The sequence below is a fragment of the Anoplophora glabripennis genome, unplaced genomic scaffold, assembly GCF_000390285.2.
Source record: "Anoplophora glabripennis isolate ALB-LARVAE unplaced genomic scaffold, Agla_2.0 scaffold747, whole genome shotgun sequence".
NCBI classification, from domain to species: Eukaryota; Metazoa; Arthropoda; class Insecta; order Coleoptera; family Cerambycidae; genus Anoplophora; species Anoplophora glabripennis.
In genome coordinates this window covers 71,327-86,667 of record NW_019416878.1, presented here as the reverse complement: position 1 = coordinate 86,667, position 15,341 = coordinate 71,327, and the positions used below count along the sequence as shown (strand labels likewise).

Sequence of the window (15,341 nt, the reverse complement as noted above, 5' to 3'; positions counted from 1 at the left end):
ATTTCGATTTAAAGGCTTAGTTAATTGGACTGATATCGAAAAATGATGTAACGTATAGTATATCTTATCATAGTAAACACTCATTAAGAATTGGCAGGTACAATGACTTGAATAAATAAATAATTCGCTCATTTGATCGAAATTCTATAAGAGGCCCAAAACCAAATAGTATCAATTACCAAATAAAAAATAGTTCCAAAGAGGAAAAAGTTATGAACGGTTATTTCCACCATACATCAATTTTGTAGGAGTTGTGAGTTTTAAAAAACACTCTATAGGGCACCAAGATTTGTAGATTGAAATCAAAAGTCCACACCCCAAAAATAATCAAAATCGATTGATACATATTCGAGTTACTTAAAAAATTCAAAAAATTTTCACGAAGTTTGAGGCCATCTAGCGGCCAAACGAAGCGATTTCGGATATAGGTGAATTAGCCTAAATCTGCCCATTTTGAGTCCATGAATCTGTGGTCTTCCGTTGTACACGTTATTCTGGTACACCCTGTATGCAGAGTGTCTCACAATTAGTGTCCAATAATTTGTCACTATATTCTGTTGCCAAAAATAAGAATATTTTTTCATATAAACATGGGTCGAGAAATACTTCCTAAGGGAGCTACGCCCCTTAGCTCCTTTAGGAAGCATTTCTCTACCCATGTTTGTATGAAAAAATATTCTTATTTCCGGCAATAGAATCAAGTGATAAATTATTGGACAATAATTATGAGACACCCTGTATAATAATATAATAACAACAAAAAAGCACTATTATACAGGGTGTCTCTGAAAAGGATGGACAACGCTTGACCACAGGTTCCTTGGATGAAAATAAGACTATTTAGCCTAACTTACCTATATACAAAAGTGCACGCTTACTGAGATATAGCCTTCTAAATATAGAATAGATAACCTAGTTTTTTTCAAATAATTTGAAAACTATTTTTCTTAGAAACTTCAAATTTGATTTGAATTTTTTTATGTAAGGGCAAGGTAAATATAGAATTTGGTGAGAATACATATACAGGATGTTCTCTTTCTAGTGCCTATGCGCCACTGGCTATCCCGTAACTTTTTTGTGTGTGCGCCAATGACGACAGAATTTATATATTTAAAAATAAGCATTAATTTAGAAGATTTTTTTGCTCTTACAAAATTTTGATATCGTTTATGGATTTCGAGTAAATCTGGCATTTTTTATACATTAAATATAGGCAAAAATTCCGATTTGTAAAAAATAATTTATAACTGCAGCCTCAAAACAGGGAATAATAATGAAGAAACGTCACATTAAAAAAAATAACTACACATTTTTAGTATTAGTATTATCAATCAATAAAATAAAAATCAACACTAATATTTTAAATAAACAGTATCAACTAATAATGTAAGAAAGTCAACATTAACATTTTAAATAAACCTAAATTGATATTTGTAATCACATTAAAATAATATTACAATAAATGCTCAAAGTTACTTCCTTGTTCTTAAACGCAAGCAACACTAATTTCATGTTGTATTCTTTCCCATTATTCGTTTTCTGTATTTACTGAAAAGTTATAAACTGTGGTCCGCAACGCTTCCCAATGGAAATAATTACATGGGTTTAGGTCCGGGGATCGAGGTGGCCATTTTAAAGGGGCATTATTTCCTATACCTATGCACCTGTTAGTATAGTAACCTGTAATAACTGGTCTTTTAATACTGTATTAACGGAACTTTTTGAAAGTCAACCTCTGCCGCTAAACGCCTTTTATTGACTTGAGGAATTTCTTCGACACTTTCCAAAATTTGTTCCTCGAGCTGAATAGTTCCGACTGGACATTATCCACGATTTAATGTTACACTTAAAAGTTGTGATTTGGAATTCTTCGATTAGGAAAACAGCATATGTTCGAACAGTACAACAATTTCCTTCACAACAACCCAAAACTAATAACATACCAGTTTGTTCAGCAAAAGTATAAATTGCAGTAAAAAACAAAGTAAACTAAAATTAAATCACAGCTAGCTTGACACTGAACCTTTTAATTATTGTTAAGAATCCATAAACGATATCAAAATTTTGTATGAGGCAAAAAATCTTCAAAAATAGTGCTTATTTTTAAAAAATATAAATTCTTTCGTCATTGACGTACACACAAAAAAATTATGGGATAGCCAGTGGCGCACAGGCACTAGAAAGAGAACATCCTGTATATGTATTATCACCAAATTCTATATTTACATTGCCCTTATATAAAAAAATATGTATACCAAATTTGAAGTTTCTAAGAAAAACAGTTTTCAAATTATTTGAAAAAAACTAGGTTATCTGTTCTATATTTAGAAGGCTATATCTCAGTAAGCGTGCACTTTTGTATATAGGTAAGTCTAAATAGTCTTATTTTCATCCAAGGAACCTGTGGTCAAGCGTTGTCCATCCTTTTCAGGGACACCCTGTATTTCGTTGATGTTTCATCGTAATAACAACAAAGCGTCGACGAAAAGCGATGGTATGCTTTTATTGCTATATTAAATGACGCAAAAAGCTAGAAGAGCCAATTTTGGAAAAAAATGGGAGAAAAGTTTGAAGATTCTTTAAGGAACAGTTGTCTAATGTATACGATCAATGTATACTCAATCCACCAGACTGTGATACAAAATTAACATTATGTTATGTTTTGAGATACGCCCTAAAAAAGTCCTAATTTGGCAACAAAACAGATGAGTTACGAGGAATATATCATAACACGCACATATAGGCTAACCAGAATCCACATGCATTCATGCCTTTAGTTCAAATGTCTGGATTGGCGTACAGGCTAATATGGCCTGTATCCCTAATCAATTAAATACAGAAATTTATGGAGGTAGGTGAACATTGGACATGGTGAACCAGTTCCATTGATTTTTTTTGCCTAAACTTTAACACCCTCTATCTTGAAAACGAAGCGTATCCGAACATATGAACTATAAGATGATTTTTTTTATGTACTTGCTTTTGAGATTTTTTACACTTTTTTAACAGAGTGAAAGGCCTAACAGGCAAACAAAGAAATACAAACAACTATGATAATGGAGTTACGTACGATTTTAAAAAATATATCTCGAGTGCTGATTAACACGTAATCTCAATTAATCATAATTTCAAAACATTTTAAATTTCAATACATAATTCTTATCACTTCAAACAACGTACTTAGATAATTCCTTGTTGTGATTTTTCAATCGTTTGAACTTCAATTAAATTAATATAAACTATTTTCAGAAGTGAATCAATACATCCCTTTAAAACGGCATGGCAGACAGGTACTACAATTGTTTTGCGTTATTTTAAAATTCGTTCGTGATATTGTATTCATATTTTTAATGTAACAATAAATGCTGTGAAGCAATGAGTCCTGAATTTATTAAGAAATATGTCCGTTTTGGAAGTTAATATTCCTGGAGGTATTGAATCCGAAATAATAATTTATAAAATCAAAAATATCTCAACAGTTAACTTTACCCATTTTCAACATAATATATACAGTTTTGTTAAAAAAGTCCAATATTTCATATTTTGTTGCTAAAAGCTGTATACGAGGTCTGAAAAAAAGTTAATACATATTTAATGCGTAACATTACCTGCTGAGGGCGCCCACATGCACGATTGTTATATTATTTTTCCCACCCAAACATTCTCTCGCTAGGAAATTTGAAACATGGCTGACTAAAACTTTAGAAATTATTAAAGAAAAACCATTTTTTATTTTTCACTTTGACACCCTGTACCTTTTTTATTATGCGACTTGTGTACGTTAGGTTTAATCAACTTATTTTCACCTAAGAAATATCTGGTATAATTTCCGCCCCCTTCATTTAAATAGACCATGTATATCAACATCGAGCATAACTTCGCATGTTCAATTTGAAATATTTTATAAGGTAGTATACATTAACCTCTATATTATTTTACTATAGATTCCTTTTATCTTACAAGCAAAGGAATTGAGAAACAACAATATTAAACTATTCGCCTCTGCCTGGTCAGCGCCAACTTGGATGAAAACGAACAACGATTGGTCTGGCATAGGCAGTCTTAAAGAAGAATATTATCAACTTTGGGCCGATTACATTTTGAGGTTTTATGAAGAATACGATAAGAATAACATCTCCTTCTGGGGTATGACTACGCAGAATGAGCCTAGTGATGGATTAACACTCTCTACGAAAATTAATTCTATGGGCTGGTCATCCTCTCAAATGGTAAGTGGGAGAACGTATTATCAAAAACCATCGCCTAGTTTGTAAGATGATTTTATATTGCTATAAATATTCTTTTTTACTACTAATTTTCTAGCATAATATATTTCGTGGCACCCTAAATCTTGTGAAAGTAAAATATTAAACATGAAGTAGTTTCAAAATATGAGGTATAGTCTTTCCGAAGTCACTTGAACATGTATAAAAAAACGAGCAATAAAATTTAATGAGTTTCATAGGCGTCCCTAAAAAAGTTTTCTGCTAAAGATAAAAAATTTAAATAATTTGTATATAATGTGTAGAAAATTTCTATTATATGTTCATTTGACCAACAACATATTTTAATTATTTATGTCCTCAAACAATTTTATTACATTGATGGTAAATTTCGTTTTGTTCATTTTCAAAAGGTCTCCAAAATGCCATGTTGTAATAATATTAGTAAACAAAATGTCTCTCTTATTTCTCCTTTTCGCAATTGTAATATGAATGATTAATGGAAGATGCCTATATTAAATTAAAATTACCTGAATTACACCAAATTCCACATTGCTGCACTGCACTGCCAGTCGACAACTGAAATTTATGACGCAGTCATCATCAGCAACAGTATGTATTGCTGTTTGCCCGCACAAATACTGTCATCCTTTTGGATCTTCAATTGATATCGGAAAGACTATAACACAGATGACATTATACCGACAAGACACTTAATTTTATAATTAAAGTGAATGTTTTTTAATGAAATTTGGTACAAACCCAATTGGGAGAACCTAAAGTTCAACAGCCTATTTCATAATAATGGGCAGGGATTCATATCCGTACGAGTAAGAGAAGTGAGGGGTGCAGAGGACAAGATTCCATAGACGTACTACTTGAGAAGGGGTCAAAGAACAGAAAATTATAAAAAATAAGTAAATAAAAAGTCAATTGCCACATAAATTTTAAATTTTTAATTAATAGTTTTCCTATAAAAAATATATATAAATTCAAAATAATTATCTATGCATTAAAACGCAGTCTTAAACAAAGACGGCTGACTCTTACGTCACGATCGGTCCAAATTAAACGAGTCGTGTAGAGTCGTGTTCTGTAGTCTGTCTCACTCATGTGTTTATGCAAACTATGTGTGCCGGATAGATTTTATATTATTTACTTTTACTTAACACAATATTGTTAATTATTTTAAAAATAGTACATTCGATGGCTACAGAAGCTGGATTTGTCCAAGAGCAATCTGAAAATTTGTCAAAAATAGATGTTCTACAGGGTGTCCCGTAAAATATGTTACAAACTTTGGGTGGTGATAGTACATAAAAAAATATGACTAAAAACTCTAATAAACATAACCTCTTAAACGCACCATTTTGAAGTTACAGACCTTCAAAGGTGCAACTATAAAAGTAGTTTTTATGACGTAACTCTGTTGGAAAAAGAAAACTTAATGAAATTTTCAGGGGCTAATCAGCTTTAGGATATCAATAAATAATGCGTATATGAATAAAATCGAGAAAGCAGAAGGGTGTTTTTTTATCACCCTGTATTTTTTGCTAAAAAAAATTTTTCTGCAAAGGTACAGCAGTATCATATGATTTTTAGAAAGACCATTAAATTTATAAATTTTTGTGTCTCTTGTGTTTTTTATGTAAAATATTTAGTTTTCTAATAAATTTACAAAATGCAGAGAGATGAGTGCTTCCGAATTATTTACATACATTTCTTAAGCCTAGTGAATTTTTAAGAATACAATCAATTTCCAAAATAATTTTTTTAATTAAGTAACCAAAACAGAACTAAAACAAAATATGTTATTATAATAAATGTTGAAATTGACCTCCTTCTGCATCGATACATGCTGTCAGTCTCTTTATAAAGTTAAATCTGACTCTTTGGAATATGAATAGACTATTTCTTATTAAATTAAAGGTTTCTACAATTCGCAGTCTAAGTTGATCTTCTGTATCAACAGGGGTTGCATAAACTTGAGATTTCGCGTGTCCCCAAAGATAAAAATCGACAGGATTCAAGTCCGGTGATCGCGGTGGCCAGGCTATTGGTGCATTATATCCTCTTCCAATCCATCGATTAGGAAACCGCATATGTAGATACTCTCTAACATGAACACTGAAATGCGCAGGTGCCCCGTCATGGAGGTACCACATGTATTGTCTCAAATTTAAAGGAACATTTTCCATTAACTCAGGGAGATGGTTTTCTAGGAAGTTTAAATATTCTACTGCATCAAGCCTTTGAGGTAGAAAGAAAGGCCCGAGCAAATAGTCACCTATTATTCCAGCCCATACGTTGACTGAGAATCGGTGTTGGTGATGACTATCAATGGTAGCATGAGGATTTTCGTCTGACCATGCATGTGCATTGTGCAAGTTCAGTAAACCATCTCGTGTAAAGGTGGCTTCATCGGTAAATAAAATGGAGCTAATAAATTCCACATTATGTTGGTGATGGTTAAGTATTATTCGGCAGAATTCTAGGCGTCGGGGAAGATCTTCAGGCATTAAATGTTGCACTTTTTGGAGATGGTAGGCATAAAGGCCGTTTTCCTTCAAAACACGCCAAACTGACATTCTGGAAAGCTGTAACTGATTAGCTGCCCTTCGCACACTTTCTCCCGGATTTTGTTCAAAAGATCTCAAAATTTGTTCATCTTGCGCGGGTAGTCTTCTAGCAATTCTACCACAATGTATGTAACGGGGTACCACACTACCAGTTTCAATAATCCGTCTGTGAATCCGAGTAAATAATTGTGTAGACGGCTGACGTCTCTGCGGATAACGTTCTATGTATGTTCTTCGAGCAGCTGTTGCATTTCCATTACATAATCCATAAATAAAATGCATTTCGGCATATTCTTGATTAGTAAAACGATTGTTATCCGCCATTGTACTCACAAATTAATAATTCGTCAACAGACACGATTAAAATATGGTAACAAATGTCAACTATGTTAAAAGTGACAGGCGCCTACTTTTTGAATACGTCAAATTTAACACCTAGCGGTGAGTAAACTCCCTTTGCATTTTGTAAATTTATTAGAAAACTAATCATTTTACATAAAAAATGCAAGAGACAAAAAAATTTCTAAATTCAATGGTCTTTCTAAAAATCTTATGATATTTGCTGTATCTTTGCAGAAAAATTTTTTTTGGCAAAAAATAGGATACAGGGTGATAAAAAAACACCCTTCCGCTTTTTCAATTTTATTAATATCCACATTATTTATTGGCTTCCTAAAGCTGACTAGTCCCTGAAAATTTCATTATGTTTTCTTTTTCCAACAAAGAGTTACGTCACAAAAACTACTTTTTTAGTTGCACCATTTAAGGCCTATAACTTCAAAACGGTGCGTTTAAGAGGTTCTGTTTATTAGAGTTTTTAGTCATATTTTTTTATGTACTATCACCACCCAAAGTTTGTAACATACTTTACGGGACACCCTGTATAAAATATGTTTGCATGATTTCTTCCTCATTTTCTCATCCTTTGGTACATTAAATAGTTTGTTGAGGGCAGTTAGTGTTGTCGAACTACACATGGGTACTATAATATTTATGTTCAGACACTGTTATGTTTTTCACGTTTAACACTCATATGCCGGATTCTGACGTCACAAATTGCTTGACCAATTAGGGACCGTTTTCGCCCACCTAATTATATTCAATATTTTAATAATTAATTACATATTAATAGTTAAGTTTAAAGGGGTTTTACATATAGAAACATATTTTTATAGTAATTTTCTGCACTTTAAATAAATTTTGTTTCAAAAGAAAATTTGATGCAACTTCCTCATTAAATTGACGGAAAGATATACGCGGACTTCTTCCGCGCGTACTCCTATTTGCCTGTGCCGACAGAATTGTCCGGAACCGAATAAACGCAACCCAATTGACGTCATGCTCTAAATACCAATGAAAGTCTGGCTCGTACTTCTCTTTGTGTTGACTGCTAAAAATGGTGAGCCGGATTAAAGATGAAATCACTGCCTATTATTTTGGTATCCGTCAGATTTTAAAAGAGATGAATGTCATTTAAGCTGAGCTACACATTATTATCAGGTTATATTGTATTATCATAGAGCCATTAATGTCAATTTTTCTTTCTTTAGTGGTTTAGGCGTTTTTCGGTATAATGATATTATAAATGGTCTGTCTCTTTTAAATTTACTTTCTCTTTTTTTATTGTGTGTCCACGACTCTTGAAATGTCTTAACTAGTTTTCTCAAACTGTTAAAAAGCATATTATTATTTTCTGAAAACATTCAGCATTACTTTCATATGTTATTTTTGTACATATAGCATGGCACAATTCTAATTTTTTCCTAAAAACTATGACCTTTATCAAAATTTTACAAGACCAATAATTTAATTAGTTAGGGTGTTCCATTTTCATGATAGGATTACATTTTTATAGAGGAAACGGAATAAAACAGTTTCTCTTATTAATGTGATTTGACCCTAATACCAGTGTCCAAAAACGCATATTAAAGGACCACGCACACAGTTAATGGACATCGGCAACCCCTCAAATTGTATGAAAATGGAATATGTTATAGTTTGAGATGTCCTGATCAAAAATTGTCATGGACCCAAGTCCCAAAAATGAATACTTATTGAGTCAATGAAAGTGAGCGAGTCCCATCACACTTAAACATAGTCTTTTTTTCGGAAAACAGTATGGCTCTTCTCTCTTTATCTCTTTCTCTCTGAGAGAAACAAGTCGAGTTCGTTTATCATAAAGTCCTTTATTTGGAGTGTTATGAGCTTTGGAAAACAAATTTTTATAGCTGATGTCAGTTAGCATAATTATTATCTTATCATTATTATCTTATCATTAACGATTAACATTAACTACAGTTGTTTTTACCATATTGCTTTTGCTTTACATCCGTTTTTTTTTCTTTCCACCAGTTTCTTTAGCATGCGCCCCATTTTCATTTTACGTTTGTATTTTTTTTCTTACTTTCCATAAATTTGTTTTTAAAGCACGTCTGCATTTTCTTTTTCCATACCTAAGCTCTTTCACTTTCAGCTCGCTTTTTTACTTTGCACCAGTGCTTTTAGTTTTCGTCCGCTTTTTTCATACTATTTGTCCGTATTTTTTGTCCTCTTATTATACAGGGTGGGCCATTAGTGTGAGAAAGTAAAATAACTCCCTTGTTACTTATAATACAGAAAATAAGTTGATATAAAAGTTGTACAGAATCAAAAAACCTAAAGGAAAAAATTAATTTGAAACATACAGGGCGATTAGTAAAAACCGGACACGCCAAATATTACATTTTTTAAACGGAACACCCTGTATATTTGGATTTCTGAGAAAATTCTATATATGGCAATATAAACAGTCTAACATTTTAATGCGGGGTTGCCAAGTTATGTAGAAAATTCTTTGAATTTTAGAAAACACATGACCTCGAAGGAGTTGTATTAACTTTCAACTACTAGCATTTGGAGCAAAAATATTAGACAGGGTTATAGAAAAATGTTAGGCAAAGCTTCCCATATTAGTTAATATCGATATTTTATACAGGGCATATTTTATAATAACATTTTTAGAAAGTTCAAACTTGATTTTCTAAAATTTTTGAAATGGAACACCCTGTATTTTCCATTTCAACTTTTATTAAGTATGTTCTACACCTAAAGTTGTTAGTTTTTAAGATATAGCAACATTTCTGGAAAAACCTAATTTTTATTATTTTCGGTCGCACGAAATGGCTTTGGAAAAAAACTGTTACATTGTGTCAACTTGTCAGTTCATAATTTATCATTCCATTACGAGTTAATTTTATTATTTAATATTTATTTGTGGTATTCTATAAAATAAAAATTAGTTTTTTTCAGAAATGTAGCTATATCTTAAAAACTTACAATTTTAGATATAGAACATGCTTAATAAAAGTTGAAGTGGACCGATATGTGAATAAAATAGAACAATAAAATATAGGGTGTTCCATTTGAAAAATTTTAGAAAATCAAGTTTAAACTTTCTAAAAATGATCGTATTGTAAAAAATGTCCTGTATAAGATATCGATATTACCTAATATAGGAGCCTTTGTCTAACATTTGCCTATAACTATGTCTAATTACTTTGTTCCAAGTGTTAGTAGCTGAAAGTTAATACAGCTTCATCGAGATCATGTTATTTTCCAAAATTCGAAGAATTTTCTACATAACTTGGCAACCCTACACTAAAATAACAAACTTTTTATATTGCCATATATAGAATTTTCTCGGAAATCCATATATTTAAAAATATACAGGGTGTTCCATTTAAAAATTTTAATCTTTGAAGTGTCCCGTTTTTACTCATCGTCCTGTATGTTTCAAATTAATTTTGTGGTTTAAGTTTTTTGATTCTGTACAATTTTTATATAAACTTTTTTTCTGTATTATGATTAACAAGGAAATTACTCGTATTTTACTTTCTCGCACTAACGGCCCACCCTGTATATTACACCTGCTATTTTTTACTTGACGTTGCTTTTTTGATCTTATACCTTAATTTCTACTCAATATAAGTTGTTTTTATTTTGTGCCCAGTTTTTCTTCTTATCCTTCCATTGTCTTTTTTACGCTTTGTTAATTTGCACCCGCTTTTTTAGTTTACACCTGCTCTTTTAGTTTAAACCCATTTGTTTTACTTTTCACTCACATTTTTTGCCCGTTTATTTTTTACATTACGTCTGTTTATATTATTATACACCCGCTTATATATTACGCTTGCTTTTTTAACTTAACGCCCGCAACATTTTTCTGTAGGCCTGTATTTTTCTCTACGCGTACTTTTCTTGTGTTCCGACTGCTTGTTTTTACTATACGCCTACTTACGTTTACTATATGCTATTTTTTACTTTGCGCCCACTTCTTTACTTTCCACCCGCTTGCTTACGCCCGTTTTTTTTTCTTTGTGCTTGCATTTTTTAACACTACATATGCCATTTTTGTCTCGCTACATTTATTAGATACCTGCTTGTTTTTATACTACAAATGTTTTTTACTCTACGCCCGCTTTTCTTACTTTTTATCCGTTTGTTTATTCTTTACGTCAGTTTTTTTAATTTGCGCTTGCATTTTTCTTTCATTGTTCCTGGCTGTTTACTTCTTGACAGCTGTTTTACTTTTCCGTTTCTCTAATTTTACGCCCAATTATCAATTTTGCGCCCGCTTTTCTTCTTTATGCCTGCCTTTTTCTATCTCTTCAAAAATTTTCTCTTTGTTTCCAGAGGAAGATGAAACATGCGAACGCATTCATTTTTGGGTCTTGGGCCTGTGACAACTTTTGATCAGCACATCTCAAACTATATTTTATTTTCAGACAAATTGACTGGTTACCGATTTCCATTAAATGTGAGCGTCGTCCTTTGATACTGGTTTGGAAAGTTTTGAGAACAGCGTTATCAGCAAAACATCTTAAAGTTGCGACATAGTCAGAATTGTGCTACCCGTACTTAACCAGGGGCACCCAGTAGATGTCTGGTAGCATTTACATTAACAATAACTGAAATTTATTGCCTACATCTGTGTAATCATTCATATTTATCCCTGCGTGTTATATTACTACAATTATAAAAAGAGGTAATAATTAAATTTTTAGTAATTGCACATAATTATTGGTTATATTGAATTCATTTTTTGTCATTTATTTGACAAATTGTAAAAACCTACCTACAAAGTAAACCACCAATTTTTCTTTCACAGTCCTTCATATTTTTTAATTCTGTATGTCTTATGTCCACATATTTATTTTCAGAATAAATGGGTAGGCGAAAATTTGGGACCAACTATAAGAAATTCAGCATTCAGCGATTTAAAAATTATGTTACACGACGATAGCAGGAACACGCTTAGCAATCTATCATTGGTAAGATTTATCTTTTGGTTAATGTAAGTACAAGAAAAAGACGCTTTAACAAGTATGGCCAGAAGCTTCTTATTAATTGTTGAAATAATGTGTTTTAATATTATTGATGAAGACGGTCTAAAATAATTATTTTCTCTTATTCTCATTCGCAAGAATTTTAAGAAATTTGCAGTGTCATTAAAAAACCCTCAACTTGCAGCAATAATCATAACAGAATGTGTTTATAATAATATTTGTAGAATTTATTTGAATATCGGAATGCAACACAAAACGTGCTAAAACTGAAAATTAAAAAGACTTGTTTTTGCAACTCTCAGTTTTGAGATGCTAGAAATTTTAAAAAATTATAGCACCACTGGCACAAAAATGAAGCAATTTTTCGGTAATTTTTTAATCCTAAAAATATACACAAGGAATATATTTTTAAACACCTAATGTAATTTAGATAATTCTAAAAGTATATAAGAGCATCATTCTTCAAAATTTTAATATGTACCAAACCGATAAGAGATCCAAATAACAATTACATTTCGAAAATAACAAAAAAACATATTCCTTTCCAGTCCCCTAATATTTCTTATCTACGTCACAATTTTTTTTATGTTAAATGCCATTTTGTTTATGCATTGTGTACACAAAATTTCATTTGCTTAAAATAATTTTAGATACTGTATAACATTTTTTTTTCTAAACTTTGATACTCTGTATGTCAAAAAAGAGAACTTAATAAATTTCCAATAAATTTTCTTTAAACTTTCAAATATATGTTTTACCTTAGTATGCTCGTCTTTGGTAAACGAGTTCACCTTTTGCATAATTTTTGTGCACCTTAAACAAATGTCTATACAGGCTGTCTCATCTCCAACTCTCAACTCCATCGATGGATATCTGGGAAATTGCTCGAAGTATTTTTTTCAAATTGTGGTGGTGTGATAGGGGCTACTAAGTTAAAATATTTTCATGGTCATCGTACATTTTGAATGGAACTTCCTGTATATTATTTCATTTTTGGAAAGACGATTGGCCGTTTCCGAGATATTTTGATTTTTAGGCAAAAATTGACAGATGCGGACTCTCAGCAAAATTTAGTTTTCTGAGAAACAGGTTTATTTTTTGGGCGAATTGGACATTTTGTAGAAGAAGATCTAGTTTATCGGATTTGGCATAAAAGTTTTCCAGTTTTTATACAAGGTGGCCAAAAAAAATGATCGAATATGAAGTTCAGGAAATATGGGAAATTCAAAATTTTTAAATGGAAACTCCTAATTTTTTAACGTATTCAAGTAACAATCAAAATGACAACTGTCAAGGATTTTTTATTGTCAAATTTATTTTTAAAATGTTCAAAACGTCTTCCTTAAACTTCTAAACATTTTTCGTATATTCGGATTAGTTTCTTGTGGACCGCTGTTCTAATAGAATCCGGTGATAGATGCTCAAATGCTTGCCTTAGTCTATGTATACAATTTTTCTTTGTTATTACTATTACACACTATTTGTTAGTCTCCCAAATAAAATAGCATCTATCACAGGATTCTATTAGAAGGTGTGAAAAATGTTTAGAAGTTGAAGGACCTGTCTTTCTTCAACCTGTATTTCTGTGATGCCCAAAATAGTTTCTACAAGCACGTGGGATGTACAGTTTTTCGTTTTTCATAAAGGCAGCTTTAAGTAGGATTTACCAAGCAGATTGACCATTGAGTGACTCAAAATTGCTTTCTGTCCGAAACGATAAAATCTAGACGGTTTGGATTTAGGAACAATTTTATCATAATTTCAAATTACCTCACGCGAAAGCTGGATCAAAAATTATTATTATACAGAGTGTACCAAAGTAATCTAAGAACTCACTTGTTATTTAGAAATTTTTCGTATCTGGTACTATAAGGGAATTGTTAAACTTTGTTGAGAGTTGAGATCTTTAAATTTTTACTGTTTTGATTGCTAAATTAAAAAAATGGTTGACTTCATTATTATTATTATTATTGTTAATTAAAGTGTATTTTATTTTAGCTGCTAGAAAATGAAAAAACAATGAGTTATGCTGACGGAACTGCAGTTCATTGGTATGCAAATATTGTGGTACCAGCTTCTAGTTTGGACATTTTGAACATTGATAAGGAGGATTGGTTCTTTATATCCTCAGAAGCATGTAATGGTAACTACATTGTTTTTATACAATACGGTTATTAAATATCTTGAATATAAAACATGTGAAGATATTTAGAAATTAAATTAAGAACTCATTCATTCTCTTCGCAGGATATCTAGCTATTGTGGGCATGGACAAATCTGTAAGGAAAGGTAGCTGGTCCAGAGGGAAAAATTATATTAACGATATATTGGACGTAAGTAATTGAAGAAAAATAACGTTAAAATGTAAATTTGCTGATAAAATGTAGCACTACTACACTACTACTCTTTTGTAAATGCAAATTCTCCAACGTTTTTAAATTTTTAACTAACACTGAAGATGATTTAGATTTTTGAGGTCAAAATATGAAAGTTACTTCAAAAACAAAAAACTATACATTCAAAAAATATAATGAATATTTGTTTATGGACGGATATTTTTCTCATTTCTGTAAGTAATTTTACTTTCGTTAAAAAGTATCTATATGCATATAATAGTATGCCAAATATTAAAATGGGAAAATATTTGAGTTATTTTTGAAAAACGTCCTCTAGCGGCTAAATGGAACAACTTTTTATAGTAGTTGAAGTAAGTTAGTTAGTCTTATTTTGTACCCAATAAACTATATTTCTCACATGTACACTGAATATTAGAACATACTTTATTTATGTAGCATTTGTTGGAACTGATAAATCCGTGGGAACGTAAATTATACAGTTTCTCGCTAAATACTTTTTTGATTAGTGTGCTTTTTTTTAATAAGACGTAACCTCTATACACACGTGACATTCTTATTTGAGATCAAATAAAACTATTCAGTTTTGAGTTTTGTTATATATACCATGTCACGATTTTTGCGATGATTTAGATCAGAGATAAATATCCCAGAAGAGACATTTCATATATTTTATGTATTTAATAACTTCTATCTTTTGCATTAGATTTTGATTTAAATATTTTTCATAGCAAGATCTCTGTTATACGGCTTATACACTATTATTGGTTGTATTTGCTACAGGCAGATAAGATACTTATGAGCAATTACCTTGAGTATAATTATATATTTCCTTATTAACAGCAAGGTTGAAATAAATAG

At 31.2% G+C, this 15,341-nt stretch overlaps 1 protein-coding gene across 3 annotated transcripts in view; it reads left to right on the top strand.

Moving 5' to 3' along the window:
* The window catches only part of LOC111691997 (putative glucosylceramidase 3), a 48,038-nt gene that overhangs the window by 22,395 nt on the left and 10,302 nt on the right, over positions 1-15,341 (top strand). For 2 of the 3 annotated variants that reach the window (XM_023455618.1, XM_023455617.1), the window contains 4 exons: positions 3,945-4,229; positions 12,001-12,111; positions 14,125-14,269; positions 14,374-14,459. In XM_023455618.1, the coding sequence (XP_023311386.1) occupies positions 3,945-4,229; positions 12,001-12,111; positions 14,125-14,269; positions 14,374-14,459 (627 nt within the window). The remainder of the gene's footprint in view (positions 1-3,944; positions 4,230-12,000; positions 12,112-14,124; positions 14,270-14,373; positions 14,460-15,341) is intronic. The other variant, XM_023455619.1, reaches the window with a different exon arrangement.